General features: G+C 37.2%; 1 protein-coding gene across 3 annotated transcripts in view; it reads left to right on the plus strand.

Annotated features, from left to right (window-relative positions):
- The first annotated feature begins 786 nt into the window (after positions 1–786).
- The window catches only part of LOC145774386 (rho guanine nucleotide exchange factor 11-like), a 45,416-nt gene continuing 27,563 nt past the window's right edge, over positions 787–18,639 (plus strand). For all 3 annotated transcript variants that reach the window (XM_082585622.1, XM_082585625.1, XM_082585626.1), the window contains exons 1-3: positions 787–884; positions 2,358–2,430; positions 4,407–4,477. In XM_082585622.1, the coding sequence (XP_082441748.1) occupies positions 852–884; positions 2,358–2,430; positions 4,407–4,477 (177 nt within the window). In that variant the 5' untranslated portion in view covers positions 787–851. The remainder of the gene's footprint in view (positions 885–2,357; positions 2,431–4,406; positions 4,478–18,639) is intronic.

Here is an 18,639-nt window from a genome sequence, read left to right on the forward strand (position 1 = left end):
GTAATTCACGAGCTTAACTTTTCCTGTTGTATCGTATATTTCTCTTCTGCCTCGTATACTCTTCGTAATATACTTCACACCATTTCATACTAGTGTCAAAGAGTACCCCCGGCAAGAGTAATATTATCTCTTTTGCAGTATTGTTATCTTCATTTTCATTTAATTTATGTGTGGTCCGCATTAATTAGTGTGAGTGGCCGATTCTTTTCTTGTAGAGGCTGTGGGTTTGAAAAATGCTCATTTAACTTTCGTTATCAAAGTTTTAAATTTTGGTATTCTGGTATTTGTCTTGTATTGAAATTGTATCAAATTCCCATTCATCCAAATTCGGCTTTGTGCCCACTAGTGGGGGTGGACAATTCTTTCATGCAGCTGATTTCTTCATTCTTTCTCTCTCTCATTTCGTCTATCGCATCTTCCTCCAGTTTGACCTTATGTGTTCTTCATCTGTTCTGCCCATGTTAATTTTGGATGTCTCCGTTTTCTTTTACCAAACGCCTTCAAAGTCAATGCCTTTAGGAGGAAACCACCTGCCCATACCATAATACTCCAAACTCATCTGTAGTCTTCCTCATCACTAGCATGTGCATCAGTTCTTCAAAGTTTTTTTTTTCTCATTTTTATCCCACACATTGCTCTCGCCATACTTTTCCCGTTCTTCTCAGAATTACCAGTTCACTCGGGTTATTTTGTTGAATATATTTTCTTTTGATATTTTAACCATATTTGCCTTCTCTGGTATGGTGTATGCTTGACTAATTTTCTTTCCAATTCATCATCAGAGGATAAAAGAGGAATACGCAAGGAATCCGGAACCAAAGATCCTTAAGCAGTTGGGATCGGCTAAAAAGATGAAGCAGGATCTAGAAAAGCAGTTGTGGAAGGTATTTCTATTCGATTATAATTATCTATCCTGACTTTCAACTCAACTTTCAATCCAAGCCCAAATAATCAACTTATCACACTTAATTGGCGATTTGCAGTAATTTTCAATTGGTTTAAACGTACGGTACCAGTTTGTTTACAATTGATGCGTGTTCATGAGCTTATCCTTCGTGACAAGTTTCCAAATATCTAAGCGACATGATCCAGCCGATAGTTTTGTCACTTGTGGCACTCTTGAGCTTTCTACTTGCTTTTGGCGCCAATTTTCAAGCAGATTCAGGCGCCAATTTTCAACAACTTTAACGATGAGAATAAAGTTTTTCACTCAAACGTAAATCTGAGATAATTTCTTCGAGTATTTTTATGTATTTTTTGATACAGAATAGCCTTTGTTCTCGCGTGCAATTAATTGCAGTAAGTTTAAACCGATTTGTAGCTCAATGCATTTTTGATCTAATTCATTTTGCTATTTGGTGCTAGGGGAGGGCTGTCCAATGTAAAAAGAGCCTATTTTTTGGCCTCTACCGGTGTAGCGCTCTATGAGTTGTATGAGTCCAGAAGTCTCTGTAACTCCTGGACAGCGGAGATGCGATCTACGTGCTACGCTAGATCAGACGTTCTTTTGTATTTATGGCAAAACAATTGCCAGATGTTGAGAACAAATTGTAAGCAAGGAATTAAACCAATGCCCGCTTTTTTATTGAATAAATACATAATTGCAATTACGTCATCAAACCGGATCGAAATTTGATGACGTCCAACTCTCGCAATACGGGCGACAAAGGACGGAAAAGCGTGTACAAACAAATTAAACTAATGCTGCATTGAAACATCAATTATTTTTCATAAGATTCTTAAATAAAATATTTGGCAACTCTGGTAACTTTTGAACTTATATAACTCCTGGACCGCGACACCGGTCTCATATGACGCCAAAGAAGAAGTTTTCCATCAACCTGTATAGTGCAATATTGCGGTACAGTTCCAACTCCATGTCTCGAAGTAATTTGTCATGGGAATGGAAAAGCCTTGAAGAAGCTCATTCCTCTCACTTTGAAAGCAGTCTCGTATGTTGATTAATCTCTTGAATGTTGATATGGTCGCTTGGTTTTTCTATGAAAGTGGCATTGCCTAAGTCCATAGCAATTGTAATCGATTTATTTAACTCTTCTTTTCTCAATCAAAAATGTTCCTGATCCCCAAGCTCTTTGAAGATGTTCATTGATGTTCAAAAGTTTAAAAAAAGTTAAAAACTTTGACCCAACAATGTGCTGTTGATGAAGGTTAAGGTGGAAATAGAAAACGTGACTTTTTTTAAATTCTTGTGGTTTGCCCAATGTCCAGCCTTGCCCTAGCCTAGAGACTTAGCAACCCAGAGAGCAAAATCCGTCTGCAGACGTTGAATCAATGTAAAAACGACGGCTTTTGATTTCTAGAAAGATCTCAATGCTATGCTGCTGTTACTTTCACAGGCGGAGAGCATGCAGGCAAGTTGCGAAGAGAAAGCCGCCATCTCCCCAACGTCACAATGCTCAGAGATGGAAGGTGAGTCCAGTAAATGTCCATAAGCCACTTTTTAACCAATCGTTGCTCAAGCAATTCCGGCCCAGGAAAATCAGTCAACTTCACATTGCTTTAACGTCAGCAAGCGTTGAAGCAATGTAAACAGAACCCAATTTGCGAGCTGAAGTAGCAAGTTATATTTTTTAATGAACTTGCCTTAGCGGAGATAGGGCTGTGATTGGCTCTCTAGTCTTCCAGGTCTTGCTACAGTTTTCGACAATAAGGTAATTCCCCGAGAGTGCGGCACAAAGACTAAGTTAGATATGAAGCCCTCTTATGTTACAAAAGATTTGAAGTAAATTACATGTTCAAAACAACAAAACATTTTTTGTAACATTCTATAAATAATGCAAACACTGACTCTAAGTTTTTTTTGTCTTTTTAACAAACTGCAAGTGATGTCAGGTAAAGCAAGGTTTAAACTACATCAAGCTCAATGTATTGAAATCAGGATGTCTCCACTGGTTGGTTTTGTTTATGTAACCTTTTTTTTATTTCGTCGATTAGCCAATTTCCAAGCTTATTAGCAGTTTCTAAAACTTCTTAAAACAGAGCAGCATGAAAATGTTTATTAAATATGACAACGACGACGTTGTTCTACATTCTACAATGCGTAGTTAGCTTGCGTGGTGAGTAGCGTTGTGCATAATATAATTCTCTTTCAGCGTAGCTGCAGGTCTACAAAGCCTTTTCGTCTATTTATACAGAAATGAACTACAGCATGATTAATACAGTTCAATTGCAGCCCTCCGCACAGGAAATGCTCTTCGAACTTCATTGAGCAGTTATACTATTGCATGTGAGTTATAGCCAGTCAGAAACTAACGTTAGATTAAGCTGGTAGCTTTTAATATGTGCTGCGATAAATTGACTATTTTTTTAATGCAAGACTTAGGTAGCAGTTTCACAGGTTAAATGGTAATGATAGCAACACAAACAGAGTTTATGAAAGGTAATTTAATTAAGGTTTTAATAGTAAAAGCTAATAAATAGTTGTATGTAATTGATAGGCCTACCTGAGTAGTTAATTCAACAGTAAATTCGCTTGCCTTTTTGTAGCGTTTCACTTTTTAACGACTTACTTCACACCTCTGTGCATATATAGCAGAATTATGATTTTATGTTTTCTGTGCAATTTTAAGTGTTATGAAAGGCCACGTAAACAGACGAAATTTAACTGTCGATAATACCAATGACAGAGAAGAATGGAGATATCACTGTAAACAACTGATCGCCCATGATATAATTCAAGATGATGCCCAGGCTCTCTTTTTTAACTGTGTTATTTCAATAATTGTATGTTTTCCACCCCTTGTATTTTCAAGACTTTTACACGTGATGGTGGAACATTTACAAATGCTTTATTATTTGAAGCATGTTTTCTGACTGTGCCATGGGCTAGTCACAAACGATAAACCTTGCACTACGATATGTTGTACTTGTAAGTATGCAAGTCGAAAAATCCTCTTTATGCGGAGAAATTCGTGACGTAATATGTACTCGTCGAAACAAATGGCAAGGAGTAGCCGCCCATACTTTCACACCATATTGTGTAAAAGTATTCTACAGCAGCACTATGCCATCAGGTTAAGATGTTGCGGCGTTTGAAATGTATGTAAACATCTATAACACGTCACGAGTAGAATATTATTCGTTCACATCACAATTTGCTTTATTCATTCGCCTAACGTATTTTTACTATTTATTTTGATTTTAAGCATATTTTTTCCTTTTGTAATATATGTCCTTGCTGAAGCTAAAGACGCTATTTTTGTTATAACGAAGTCAATTCTTAAAAAAAAACATGCTAATGGATCAGAATGTTGTGCCAATGCCACCGTTGTATGCATGCAAATTATTACAAAATTGCAACGAAAACTGGCAACACTGTAAACGCCAATTGGCAGCACTGTACTGGCAACACAGTACTACTGGTAATCAACTTGTTTTTCGATTAGGATCAAGCGACCCGAATGAAGACCGCAAGGCGTCCGAACACGCTGTGTCCGATGGTGCTTCAGCAGACGAGGTAAGTCTTAAGCAATACTTGCATGAGAAATCCGTCGCTTTACTTTGGTGCGACAGCCTACAAAAACGTTGGACTTTTAAGCCGAAACTTGTGAGCACGGAAATTACTTCATCGCCACAACTGTGTGATGTTGCATCGGTTTTGGCAAACTTTGTTATCAGTTGTAATGTACCATTCATTTTTGCTCCCTCACCAGACAGAAAAATCCGTTATTTTTACATTGATTCAACGTATCAAAACGTTGAAACGATGCAAAAATGACAAATTTTGTTGTCTGGGTGTAGATCTAAGCCTTTTTGTTATTGCTGCCACTCTTTGTATTTATTGTCATTGCTGGTTGCGGAATATGCTTTGGTAGTTAGGCCATAAGCATGCGCTTGATTCAATAACGAGTTATTCAAGGTCAAAGTATACCATGTTCCATCGTTTGCGTACATTGAGTTGCTTTACATCATCTGAGTAGGGTTTTCTATTTTAATATGCATTTAGTTTGAAGTGCTCAACTAAAAATGTGATTACCAAGTGTATATCGTTTTAACATTTTGCTTCAATCCAATGACATTTTGTGACTTCAACTGCAACCAACAGCAAGGCAGTGTGCTGGAAGACAACAGCTTTGTGATCATGATTAGCTTTGACAAGGGTTGCAGTAAGATTTGTCGAAATAAAAACTTTCGAAATTCGAAATATTTCCTCATGGCTCAAAGTTTTTTTGCTTCATTTTGTTTCAGATTGAGTTTTTTTTTCAAAGATTGCAAAAAATCTGATTTGCCTCAGCTGGTAAAATTAGTCTTTTTCTTACGCTAAAACGTCGCTCGCTGAGGCTGCTCGTTTGAATCAACGCAAAACTGTCTCAATTTACTCAACGGTCACATGCTATGCACCGATCAACAAAAGTTTTCTTGTATCACTGTTCGCACATGTCAGTGGTCATCATTGTATCTGTTTGCTATTCACAGAAGCTGTATTTATCATTTTTCAAAAAAGCAGTTGTTCTCTACCGTCAAAACAGGTTAGAAAAAGATCATTTGTTTTCAGCAACATTGCAAAAAAGCTGAACATGTTTTACTCTCATCAATCTGAAAAGTAAAATTAAAACTCTATTTGTTTAGGCTGATCATTTGCAAAATAGTTATTTTGAGATTTGATTAAAACCTACTTTTTGATTTATTGCTATCATTATGTTTGTTGTGTGATTGTCAACTTGACTGTGGGCTTACAATATTGAACATGGTCTTAGTTGCTAAGTTCTATGAACGTGCACTGAGCCAGAAAACCGTGGAAATCGTATATACACGACGTTGATAAACCGTGAAAAAAATTCTCTTTTTACTTCTTTGATGAATAATAAATTAGAACATTTCTATTTCCACGCCCCTTTAACATGTTAACTAGTTGTTGAAGTCGCTTTTCATACCATTTCGAAAACCCGTTTTTTGTTGTTATACTAACGTTGTCAGATGTTAAATTTACGTAACATTTACTGATTGTGCTGGCTGGGCGTGACCGTTAGAATTGCCAAGGTGATAATCGGCGAAGAGGCAATTGAAACTAACTCAATGTCAGCGAATCTTCGTGTTATGAGGATAGGTTAGCAATTTTAAAGCAATGTTTAGAACGGACTTTCAAACTTCTTCAAGTCTTGTGTGCAAGGGAGTCCCCCAATGTTTTTCGAACTGGTGGCCACTGAGTAAACTGACGATTGGAACTGAACGAAATCGTTCAACTTCCAACAGTTGCCGGTGTCAGCGAAACAAATTTTTTTAAGTTTATCTGAAATTGAGAAAGTTTTTGCTTTTAACGTGTGTGCTATGTTTTGCCCACTATTATTCGTCTTTGCCTACTGCTGCAGTTATACGAAACTTACGTGACAAGCCTTACCAAGATAGTTTGCAGACTCTTCAATGCTGATCGCAGGCATGCTGTAAAATAGATGCATTCTAACAAGACACAAGGTTTACATTATTTTCATGATTCACTTGTGAAATCAAATCAATTTGTAACGAGTTAGTTTGCATAAAGTTTCAGTGTGCCGCAAGAATCTTTTTAAGGCCGCCGTCGAAGTCATGTTTGACCTTTTTGAAGTAGAACGTTGAATTAAGAAAGAGAACTCAAGATTTACTGAATAAGCTACTGCTGATGCTGAATGCCTTTTTGGAGTGTAGATAGAATAAACACGAAGAAGGTGTGGAGGTGCTGATGGGTTCAATACAGAGTATTTAGCGAATGCTATCACTGCTCCCAAGTCGTATTTTCTTAACATTGCATTGCTTTTGTTGGCTAACATGAAAATATTTTCTTTATTAAAGAGAGTACTTTTCAGATCTTAAACCTTGTTTAGGTTTAAGCCATTACAATTTGCTTTTAAGTTTTCACCATTCAATGTGAATTCGTTTTATAGGATTTAAGCTTTTGTACCAGAATTGTGACAAAAGAGGTCTGTTGATTAAAACAACCTGGTACTAGATGGGAATTTTTACTTTCGTTGTTCAACTTTGGTTGGTACCATGTTACCACATGGCTTTCTGTGGCTGCTCATTTTTTAAATCATTTTGAAAGGTTTCAAAAAATCTAGGTATGTTTTTGTGGTGCTGGTTTAGTGTTAAAAACGATAGCTTGTTTTCATGACGATTATTACGCGGTTTGCATCTTCAACATGCTCATAACTGAAGAGTCTGTCAGGTTGAAGCAGAAGTTCTCAAAGAGGGCATTAGCGACAGTGCAGTTGGCGCAGTTGGCGCTAGCCGAATACTTGAAGGTGCTGAATGCAAATACTAGGCGACAAAGCTGAGCAACAATTTTTTTTGTCACATTATGCTTAAAAAACATTAGAATTACATTGTCGTATCTTGCCTAATGCACAGGGGTTGAAAATTTAGTTTCAGCTGCAGGAAGACTTATAACTTTCGCGACTATCTTCAGGCATATCATTACATTTTTTTTTCAAATACCGTTATGTGCTCTCGGTAGGTATCGAACTGATGTCCTTCGAGCGTCTGGCAAGTGCTCTTACTTCTGGGCCATGTAGCCAACGTCTGCGGACGTTGAACCAATGCAAAAAAGTATGATTTTATTAGCTGACGCAAGACAGATTGTGTTAAGGAAATGAAAAATGGGTATAGGTTCCTCTGCTTTCAAAACATACAGCAACATGATTGAATCTTCAGCAAGCTTAGCTGCTTTTTACCTCAAATAATCATAAAATACGTAAAAGTTTATGGCGTCGTCCAAATAAACTTCAAGTGCTTTTGTATTTGATGCATCGGTTTATTTGTTTAAGTCTTGGTTAAATTTTGAAACAATATGATGTTAGCATATGCCAGGACAATGACATGTAATTTATAGATTGTTTCAAATAATATTGGTATGTCAGTTATCAAAAGCTCTCACCCGTCACCGCAAACGTTTCGACATCGTAACAATGATTGTTATTCTTGCTTGTAAATTTTCTAAGCTATTTTGAACGGCAGTTTTATTGGAAACGTCCCGTATATAGGCGTCAGTCTGTTTCTCAAACATCAGTATTTGAAATCATGATCAATGTCAGCCTGAAAATTCTCTATGTATGCACAGGCGATGCTATACACAGCGAAATAAACTTGTAAAGGTAAAACACATTTAAGTTGTAAAGAATTGCAGATACAGTGCATTTCAGAAATTCGCTTCATTACTGCATCTTAAAGTTTAGCCCAGAGTTACTGCACCTAGTCACACTAAAGACTTGAGGAGTTCTAGTGATATTGAAATAGAAATAGGCAGACAGAAGAAAAAAACACTCTACTGGCTTGTGTTTTGAAACTTGCAATTTATTTTGTTTGCCGCTAGATGGTGTTAAGCGTTTGTCATCCCTCAAAATGCAGAATCGATGTTGACAGTTTTCTAATAAAACCATGTTTTTATGTATAAAACGTTTGCTCGTGTTTCCGTTTTAATAAACACCTTTTGATGATGATTTTGAGGTGAAACAACTTGTTGAGGTTTTTTTTGATGATTCAATTAACTTTCTTCAACTCACAAAGACCATTTTTTTATGTTGATTCAGCGTCTGCAAACGATAGATTAACAACCTTTTTCCTGGTTGGGTAAATCGTATATTTGTTAAGACAGAAGAAAATGAAATATCTTCTGACATGTGTTCTATTTGAATAAGCTTAACTGAAGATCATCTAGCTACTAGCAGATCGAAATCGATTTTTAGCTGTTTATGATTGAACTGACTTGTGTGAAAATAAATTCGTTTTTATTTGTTAAGACTGTTAATTTTCATACAACAACATTATCGCGTCTTGATAAGTCGTCATTGTTCCAACCAACATTTTTTTTGCATCAGTGCAACGTCTGCAGACGTTAATATATTGTAAAAAGGACCAATTTGGCTGGACAAGATCATGCTATGAGTTTAGTCGTTCTTTTCTGTCTCATTTGCGTGCAGAACCGCAGAACACGCATTCTTGGAACGTAATTTCAGACTTGCAACTGTTTTAACGTTTTCATAATTGCAATATCGGCGACGTGTTTGTTAATATTTATGTTTGGTTAAACGTACCAGCTGATACTGTTGAACGCTAGGTTAGAGCCTGAATTTTGTGTGGTAGTTTAACGGTAAAAAGGACAATCGGCACCAACAAAAATGTACCAATTAACATTTGATAACCAATGATTAACATTTACACTTCCCTAGGAAGCAGTAAGGTGATTTTAAATCCACGTGGCTTCCGTAACCAACGTTTTTCTAATAGATCAGCAGTAAGCAATGACATTCTTTTGATTTGCAGGCAGCCGAGTCAGAAAAATGCCACATTCAATTGTTGGCTTGTCATACTTTATTATGTCAGTGAGAATGAACTAGCAAACTGCGTTTCTTTTTGTTGAGGCATAAAAGAAATTAACGAAGAAATTATAAATAATGAAGAAATAAACACTGCAAACTTTCAAGTTAGGTTATTCTTTAAGTTTACAGCTCAGGCTCGATTTTGTGCGTAAACTGTTTTTTTATTTCGATTTTAGAACTGGGATTGTTAAGGCACCATGTTACTACAGTCAAGTTATGCAAAACCAAAAGAAAAAACGAATTCGTTTGGTCACGTTTCTACTTTGAATAGAAACGGTGAAATATACGAGTCATTGGGAAATGCCTATGGGGGCGTTCCCGTTTCTACAACTATCCTCTCTTCCGTTAGGGAGGACAACTATTCTGTAAACCAAATGCAGAGAAACCATGAAATTGAGACACAACCTACTAAAGAGGACCAATGTACTTTTGATCATTTAAAGAACGGTGATGGAAAACTACGTTCTACCAGCATTACTGGCTCGAGTGGAGCAACTTCAACACAATTTCCCCAGTCTCCAAAGACCCGAACGCGATCGTCAGTGAATCTTCCCATTGCGTATTTGAGGAAGATGATACGACGCTCCCTATCCTCTCCTGATTCCGCCACAAGAACCGGTGATCCAAAGAGAAATAACTCTCGATCTTTGTCCTCCCCTGCATCCGTTGTAGAATCCAAGAATCAGGAGGAATTTAACGTTTTCAAATCAATGTCACAAAGCAGCGCTGAAATCAAGGAAAATGGACACCGGGACAGTTTCTCGAAAAGTTCCTTTCCACCTTCTACGGAACGGCCTGATTTTTGGGAAGACCAACCTCATGATGAAAAGCCTCCTCCAATTCCACTAAAGCTTGGAAAGAGCAAAAAAAGCTTATTTCAGTTTAACTCCAATCTCACTACTACTTCCGTTGAAGAAAACTTGTCAAACCTCAGTGTTAGGCGTGCTGCCAGCTTTCCGCTCTCCGAATCCGCACCTGTTCTTTCTCCGTCTGTTACATCTCCGTTTGAGTTCAGTTTTGCTGCGTCGTTTTCTTTCTTGGCCAATTTGCCAGATGAAGACCGACCTCCGTCCTTCTTTGCGTCACCGAACACGCAACGAAGAAGAAGCATTCCACCTCTTCCGCCCAAAAGAACAAAAAGCAGATTAACACGGCAACGCTCAGCCGCAGTTAGAGTCAAGGTAAGAGACGCTTATAGGCATTTAGGATTAACTTTCATGCGTATAGTGTTCAAGATTTTTTTGTATAATTAAATAAGTACAGAAAAGATACTCTTGATGGGCTATATCAAGAGTTTTGCGTCAGAATTAGGGAGTACAATACTTTACATGATGGGATTTGAAACTCAGTTTTTCTACCCACTCTAGAAAAGTCAGTTTTCAATTCGATTATTTTTTACGCCCCAATGCGAGCTTGCTTTCAACAAGAAGCTTAAAATTTCTCAACAATTGCTTAAATACTAATCTCACTGCTCTTATGTGGCCCATAGAACTGCATTTAGTAGATCAGCAAAATACTTACCCTTCAGGTAAGCCAGATGAACGAACGAAGCAGGTGCACTTTCGCTTCCTTTTAAATCCAAATTCCCCAGTATTTGGCAACTTCCACGGTTCATCGACGTGACGTTTTTCACTGAAGGACTGACTTTTGTTGGGTTGAATACACTTTGAACTTACGTCGCCTATCAAATTAACTACTTGCTAATATTTAATTTTTTCTGGCGACTGATTTTGTTTTGTGTAATCGTGCGCCACTGTGTTTCTTATGTTGGTTCAACGCAATTCAGTGTCGAATTTCGGTGACATGCATTCGAGGCAGCTTACAGGTCGTTGGAATTTATGAGTGTGTACTCGGACAACAGGGAGCAGTATTTACAATTTCAAAATTTACAACTCGCCCATAGAGATAGGGTGGAGGCATGGCAGTTAGTCGGCTGATAAAGCTAATGACAATGTCAGTAAATTTAGGAATTCTTCCGCACTAAATGTGCTGTTCGCTTGGTTTATTATTAGCTTGATAAACCGTTATATAATACGGTGTATCAGATAACACAGTTCCGCTGTTTTTACGTTGTTTTTTTTTTCATTTCTTAAGGTAGATTAAATGTTGCATTGCCAAGTTTTGTTACACAGCAACAGCGTATTTTTGTGAAAGTATTGCATCAAAATATTGAATTTATAATTAGCTGGCGTGGGAATATTTTGCTTCAGCTGTAGTTTGACATGAATAAAATTGAAAGTTTTGAAGTTGGCTTCAGCATACAAAATAAAGGAAAAAGTTGAGCAGAGGTTATGATTTGCAATCTTTAATTGAATCTAAAAACCGTGTTCTTGCAATATTAAAAAAAATATATAAAAATAAACTTACGTCTTAGGAAGGTTTCAAATTTCAGCATGAAATGTTTTTTATAACTTCTCAACGGATCAGACGAATGTGAATTAAGTTTGTTGCCAGTTCGCTTCATGATTCAGATCATGAAATCGAGTCACTTTCAACCGTCTGGGAAAGCTCTATATACGAATAAGGAGTAAATCTCGACGTTGACGTAGATATGAGATGATGTACACATGAGATAGATGTTTTATTTTTGTCAGCGGTTACTTAATTGAAAGCAACATTTCTTAAATTATTGAATGACAACTACCCAGTCATAGATCGATCTTGGTTCTCCACCTTTGTTGAAATCTCTTCTGTCTATTCTTTATGTGTGAAAGCGTTTGGATATTTTGAATTACTAAACACACCTAGAACCACACCTTGACCAACAGACAAATAAGTTAATTTTTTGTATTTATTCATCCAGCGTTATCATGTCACGAAGTATATAAGAGGAGTGATAGTAAACTGATGAACTTATTCATCATATTTACCATGAAATAGGTGGTGTATCGTGCGCATTTGATGTCATGCACTCAAAAAGACCCGATGAGCAGCATTCGTTCTTTTTGCGTTGATTCAACGTCTTTAGACTTCATTTCATGTGAAAAAAACGACTTCTGCTTGCTAGAGATATCCCAATGGTGACGTATTCCGACGTCAACTCAACGTAAAAACATCAGTGCAGCTATTTACTCAAACCCAATCCAGTTGCCATGTTTACATCATTTCAGCATCAACAAGACGTTGGTGTGAACATGCAAAACTTTGCCGGGAATGGACACAACCTGCCGGGAATTGTGCTTCAGCTTTGAAACATCAGCAAATTAACTATTTCTTCCCAGACACCAAAATTCGTCGTTTTTACATTTACAATGCAAAAACGACGGATTTTGCTGTGTAGGCTATTATTGCCACGTTATGTTTTCTCTTTGAGTAAGCGGGACTAAGATTCGGGGCTTTATCCACCTTATCGTTTAAGCACACTTGACGTTAAACCAGTATAAAAATGGCCAATTTAGTTGCAATGAGTATCTGTACTTTACATTTTAACGCACCTATTTCCGTTATTTGTTTATTTAACTGAGGTCACTCAGGACTTTCCTCTCAACTGCATTATTTCTATTGTGATGCGCTGTAGGCTATTTCCAGTCATTGACCACCTAGTTCTGGAGATTTTAATTGTTCGTTGCAGGTTGTTGTCAAAGGCAGTTACAGATAACTTGATAGTCACAATTTCTAAACAAAATCGTTAGATAGCAATGCGAAAAAAGCCGTACATAATACGAAGTTTTAAATAAATCTTTTAAAACTTTTTTTTGGCATAAAAATCTGAAAAAAATGAATTGAAATTCGTCCTAATGATGTGAGGTATGAAATTAGATGTGTCAAATTTTGAAAATTCTTTATGGTTTTGTAGAGTTTAAATGTCACTATATCGTGTTGTTGTTACAATTTAATATCTCACTGAACTCCGGGGAGTAAAATCAAGAGGAAATTAACGATCTATCATGCCAATGTAGCATGCGGTCTCCTCGCTTAACCAAGGTAGGTGTCCAATGTTATTAGATCACAAAATCGCTATGCTCTTACTCAAATACTGCTGTCTAGACGTGCATAATAGCAATCAGTGGAATAAGTAATTCTTTTGCAATTTAACGGTGAAATAATGATGTTAAAAACTTCGACTTCTAAACAGTCTGAATTATTCAGAGATTGATTTTAATCAGAAAATCATTTCTTGGATTAGACTGAACCATAGCGATCTATGAGAGTCGTCATGGACTGAAAATACTTTGAATACCAACATTGGAGGTGTTTCCAGTGGAAGTCATCTTCATCTATGGATTTGAATATATTTTACTAAACAAGACATGAGGTTTTCATGTTCTGCTGTTGTGGCTTTGACTTCTACGTGGCTTGACATTCAATATTTCCAAAATAAACATTTAACCAATGTATTAACCAAATGTGACGTTTACTTAGCGTTTATGAACGCAAAAATAACCAACTTTTGTCATTCCGAGACCTCAGTATTATAGAAACTTCTTACCTTAATAACACTTGAATTGACATACCTCGTTGAGATATAAAGCGTTTGGTTGAAGGTGAATAGTTTTGTAAGTTGTTGTCGTCAGGTCTAGCTTTTGTGGAACTAGAAGCTTTTCTTAGCTGCTCATTTTTGAAATTTGCGTTACTTTTTACGTTAATGCAACATTGCGCATTGTTTATTCGCTGTGAAGTGGCGAGTTCGTCTCGGTTAAAAAAACATGATTGTACAAGGCCAGGGCTAAGATAAGACGATTTGTGGCTTTTGCAGCTCGATTTTTGTTCGATTTTACTTTGAATCGTGTCTTTAAATTCCAAGTTCGGAGATTATGAAGGAGATTGAGCCCATCACACTTTTCATGTAATCTCCGTGTTTTTCACGTCAGCTTAACGTTAAAAATTGTTGAAGCTATAAAAAAAATCGTTGATTCAACTTAACCAGAATTTGTGACTTTTTGGTCATCAATCTTCAGAGAATTTCATGAACCTACAAATGATAAGAGTTTCTATATAAGCGATGGTTGTCATTGACAGCATGGGTTTACATAAATATGTGGCGTTTTGTTGCCACTCTACATCTAGTCTAGTAGCCTTGTGCATGACTGGCATCAACTCCCATAGCGCGCTGAAAATGACCAACCTCAAAGTCTATTGTTTTTTTTCTCACGTTCAGAATTGATGCGTTGGGCAGAGCTCTCATGGTACGAACAGACTCAGAAAGCTGACGGCGGCGTATTTGAAGCACTGTGGCGTAATTATGTTTCACAATGAAACAGCGTTGTGTATGTATGTATAACAAGGTATAGTGACGTTGGTTTAAGTTGAAAATGCAGGAGCTTTTTCGGCTAGAAGGAACAGAATGAATTATTTACATGATTCTGCTTCGCGCAAATGTGAATAACAGTTGTATTGTACAGTGAGTATTTCTTTAGCTGTTCTTGAGGCATATTTTAGTTGCTCAGTATTTTCTTGGCAAGTTTAGAAATGTTTACAGTACTACGTTCTAGCTGTAGATCTTTTTATTCAATCACAAAGATTTATCAACTAGCAAGTTTTGTTATTAAATCGATAAATAACCCAACTTGGCCGAAAAAAAAACTACGTTCTGCGTCTTAGTTTTGTCATTCGAAGTGTAGAAGACAGTTCCCAAGTTATCCAGTAAAATGTTGTTAAACTCCAGCTTGCAAAATCAGTTCTTTTTTACATTAAATCAATGTAAAAAACAACCAGTTTTGCTGGCTGGAGACTGGAGTTGTATCGCCAGGTGTCAGCCACATGATTTTCCAACGTGATTTCAAAATGCGTACCCAGTCAGCAGATCAGTTCTTTCGTACGTTGAATCAACGTCTAGCTGTGCAAGTTTTAGAACACTGATCTGCATGTTTGTTTTGTGAACAGTGAACTATTTTGCTAGAAAATAGAATATATGTAATTACTAATACTTCTGTTTTTCTACAAAAGAAAAAAAAAACTGCCTATGAGAACGAAAGTGCTGAGAGTTATAGAATCAAACATCTTGAACCGTTGTCTAGCCGCTCTAGCGAAATGTTGAAATCAGAGTTTGTGTCAAATGGGAAAAGCCAAAGCTAAACGAACAATCAGGTTCCTCCTAAATGTTGATCGAACTCCGTCATTTTCATTTCGGTAGGTGGTTGAAACCTAGTATTTTGTCAGGAAAGTCAACCTTTTTTTTTAGCTTGGATCAATATCTGCAGACTCTGAATCAATATGGAAAAGGATTGGTTCGCTGCATGGTTCGCTGGCTTTCATAAAGGATAGAGTAGAACACAAAACTATTTTTACAACGACTATTTTGAGAAAGCGTAGTGGTCTGTACAGCGATTGATAAATGTGGTATTGTGATATTACTCCGCTCTAATAACAAAAATGAAAGTTATTGAAAGATCTCATATCCGCAACGTATAGGCATTGTGTCTAATTGTTCAAAGATGGACACAAAGAACTTGCCAAAAGTCATTACTTTCAGGAAAGTTCACCTATCTTTAGTGCGTGAATAGCTTATTCATTTCTAACAAATTTTACCTTGTGACGTCCCGTTTGATGTTTGTCAAAGTCATTAGCTGTAGAAGGATCACCCTAGTTTTTGAAACGCCTTGAGAATTTTTGCGACCTTATAAAAAGGCTAAGTGGAAAGTTACATTTCATCGCCTGCAGCAGCTCACTTTTTCGAGAATTGATGTGAATTCTGATTTTATTGCATTGTGTAACGTTAAAAAGTTGTGGAAAAAAAGCAATTGTCATTTGGCAAGGCTTAGATTCACGCATGACAAGTCAAGTACAGTGACAGAAGCCATTCCGTAGTATAATGAGGTGCCAGGTCGCTTTGAGGTGTCTGCAGTGGTTCACTTCACAATGCACCTTACGTAGCACCTTGTTACACAGTTGCAATTCCAAGTTGTTTGATACCGGTACTCCGGATTTTATTGCTTCGAAATAGCAGTGAAGGTCACCTGTTTCCACGCGACTGAGTTAGACAACAAACACCACTTTCTTTAGAGTTTAGAAGATGCAGTATTGCTTGTAACAATGATGGTCAATGTACATGTTCATTCGTAATGAAAGTTATACCTGTATCACAACACTCTTAGAGAAGAATTTGTATTTTTCCTTTTGCTCTCTTTCGAAAGGTGTGTTAAAGGTAGTTTCGTTTGAATTGCTCGTCGCTGTTCTGCTTGATGGTAAAATGTCGTCAACTATTTTTACAGTGTTTAACCTTCGGGTGCGGTGATACACGTTTTGTTTGGTTGCTGTCTGACAAGTCCGTTCTAATTTAAGGTATCATTCCAGCGTTTCGGAATAGAAAATCTAACTGCATTCTTTTAACATTGACATACATAGAATCAGTACAATAATGTTAAATTTTCCCTCTGGACAACATACGTTTTAATGGTTAGGTTCACTGACAATCTGTCTATGTTAAAGGCGTATAACCCTGCTGTCCAACTAGCTAAACTCGTGCCCACAGCAAAATCCGTGTTGTATGTAGCCTATGTGGAAGAGTGGAGTGAAGCAATATGTAGCAAGCATGGTGATAGATACCAGTCTTTCGGCGGCTTCATCAGCATCCACGTATTCTAAAATCAGTACATTTTTCGTCAATTTAGCATCTGCAAACCTTGATTTAAAAGACTTATTTTTTTTAAGCCAGAAATGCATTTTTGTTTTGCTTGCAACCACCATCTGGTAAAAGTTATCACGTTTGCTCTATGTCAATTTGACATCAATGCCATAACAGGCACTTTCTCCTCATGAACTTGCATTGTACGACTTTTTATCGACTGATTATTTCAACAATAAAACTATAAATAGCAGTGGATCTGTCCACAAGAAGCTTCATGCATTTGTTCAGTGTTATCCATAGCCATCTCCAGTTAAATATATAAAGAAGGTCATGGTGTTGACATAAAAAAGCGATATCATTCTCGTTCAGAAAAGTGATAACAATATTTGCCTACAAGGTTTAGCATTTGCTTATGCAATGACAGCATCTAAAACTCTATCACCCAACTCGCAAGTTGTCGTTTTTGCAGCGCATCACTGTCGGTAGACGTTAAAATGATGTAAAAAAATAAATTTACTTACTATTATACTGGTTATAAGTTCCTATGCTTCCACTCGGCCCACAGAGTACATGCTTCCAGTGTTTTATATCAAGACTTGTCATTTGTGGATCGGTGTTTTCCAGCAGTGTTGAAAGATTGAGCTGTTTGTTTAGCATTGAACGAGTTCTGCATAAGCAACGGCTGTCCAGTCAACAAGTGCAGCGGATTTGCAAAGATCTCGCGTGGTACCACCGTACCACTGTATTATGACTAAAACGAGATGTGTGTTGCCGAAGTTAGCTTGGCAAAGAAGAGAGTTTTTGTTTTTTCGTTGTCTTTCGATCGAAGCTTGTTAGCTAAAAATACGGTACGTAATCGCAAAGGCCTTGTTTCGGGTTAAGCTTTCTTAAGGCTCATTGAACACATTTTGATGCAAGTTTTGTATTTTGACGTGAATACAAGCAATTGGAAGTCCCGATTGTTAGACTTTGATCGTTTCATGCGTTTACTCTCTTCGCATTTTCGTTCCAGACAGATTCTGATGCTTTCGATTAAAGGGTTTTCAACATAGCACAAGCCGGTCACCAGAAGTCTCTATTCTTGCATCGTTTCAATGTAGCCACACGTAAAAACCCAACTCACTGTGCGAGAAGTGACCATTGACGACGATTGGCCAAAAAATATTGCGGATTTATTACCTAGTTTCTGCTGCAAACATGCTGGGCCAAGTTGACTTCCAGTTCACAGCAAGACCGATGTCAGAAGATCGATATTGCGTTGTCATTAGTTGTTGTATCTTTGGTACTGAACATTTTTTCAATTTCTTTTGTTTTACAGTCGACTCAAAGTAAGAAGTAATGCAAGAATTTCTTTTAGCGATGCACTGCGAACTTTTGTTTAAAAATCAACGATAGAACGTGATTTCCAGGGCACCCTGTAGTGCTGAGTAAAGTTATCAACAAAACTCACTTTTTGCTCTGACCAATTGCTCGACGTATTAGCATGACCATATTTGGAACGAACTATTATGGTTACGGCTTAAACAAGACTATCTGATTTAGTAATAACACGTGCAGTAGCGGTAAAGAGGTTTATGCTGCCATTGCTGTGTGTCAGTTTTACAAGCCGATTGCTTCTTGGTTGAGGTTTCTTGGTTTTGTTCCGGCTAGGAAAGTGTGTTCAGAGTAAGTTTAAGTGGAGAACATACCGCAAAGGGAATGATTACATAGAACTAGTGATTTTTTAAATCGTTTGAAGAAGTAAATTGATTTTTCCAGCTGACAGTATTCATACTATTGGTCAGAGAACTCCATATGCCATTCTTAGGCTGGGCGAAGTTAGAG

This window comes from Aplidium turbinatum, chromosome 7, assembly GCF_918807975.1.
Source record: "Aplidium turbinatum chromosome 7, kaAplTurb1.1, whole genome shotgun sequence".
Classification (NCBI taxonomy): Eukaryota; Metazoa; Chordata; class Ascidiacea; order Aplousobranchia; family Polyclinidae; genus Aplidium; species Aplidium turbinatum.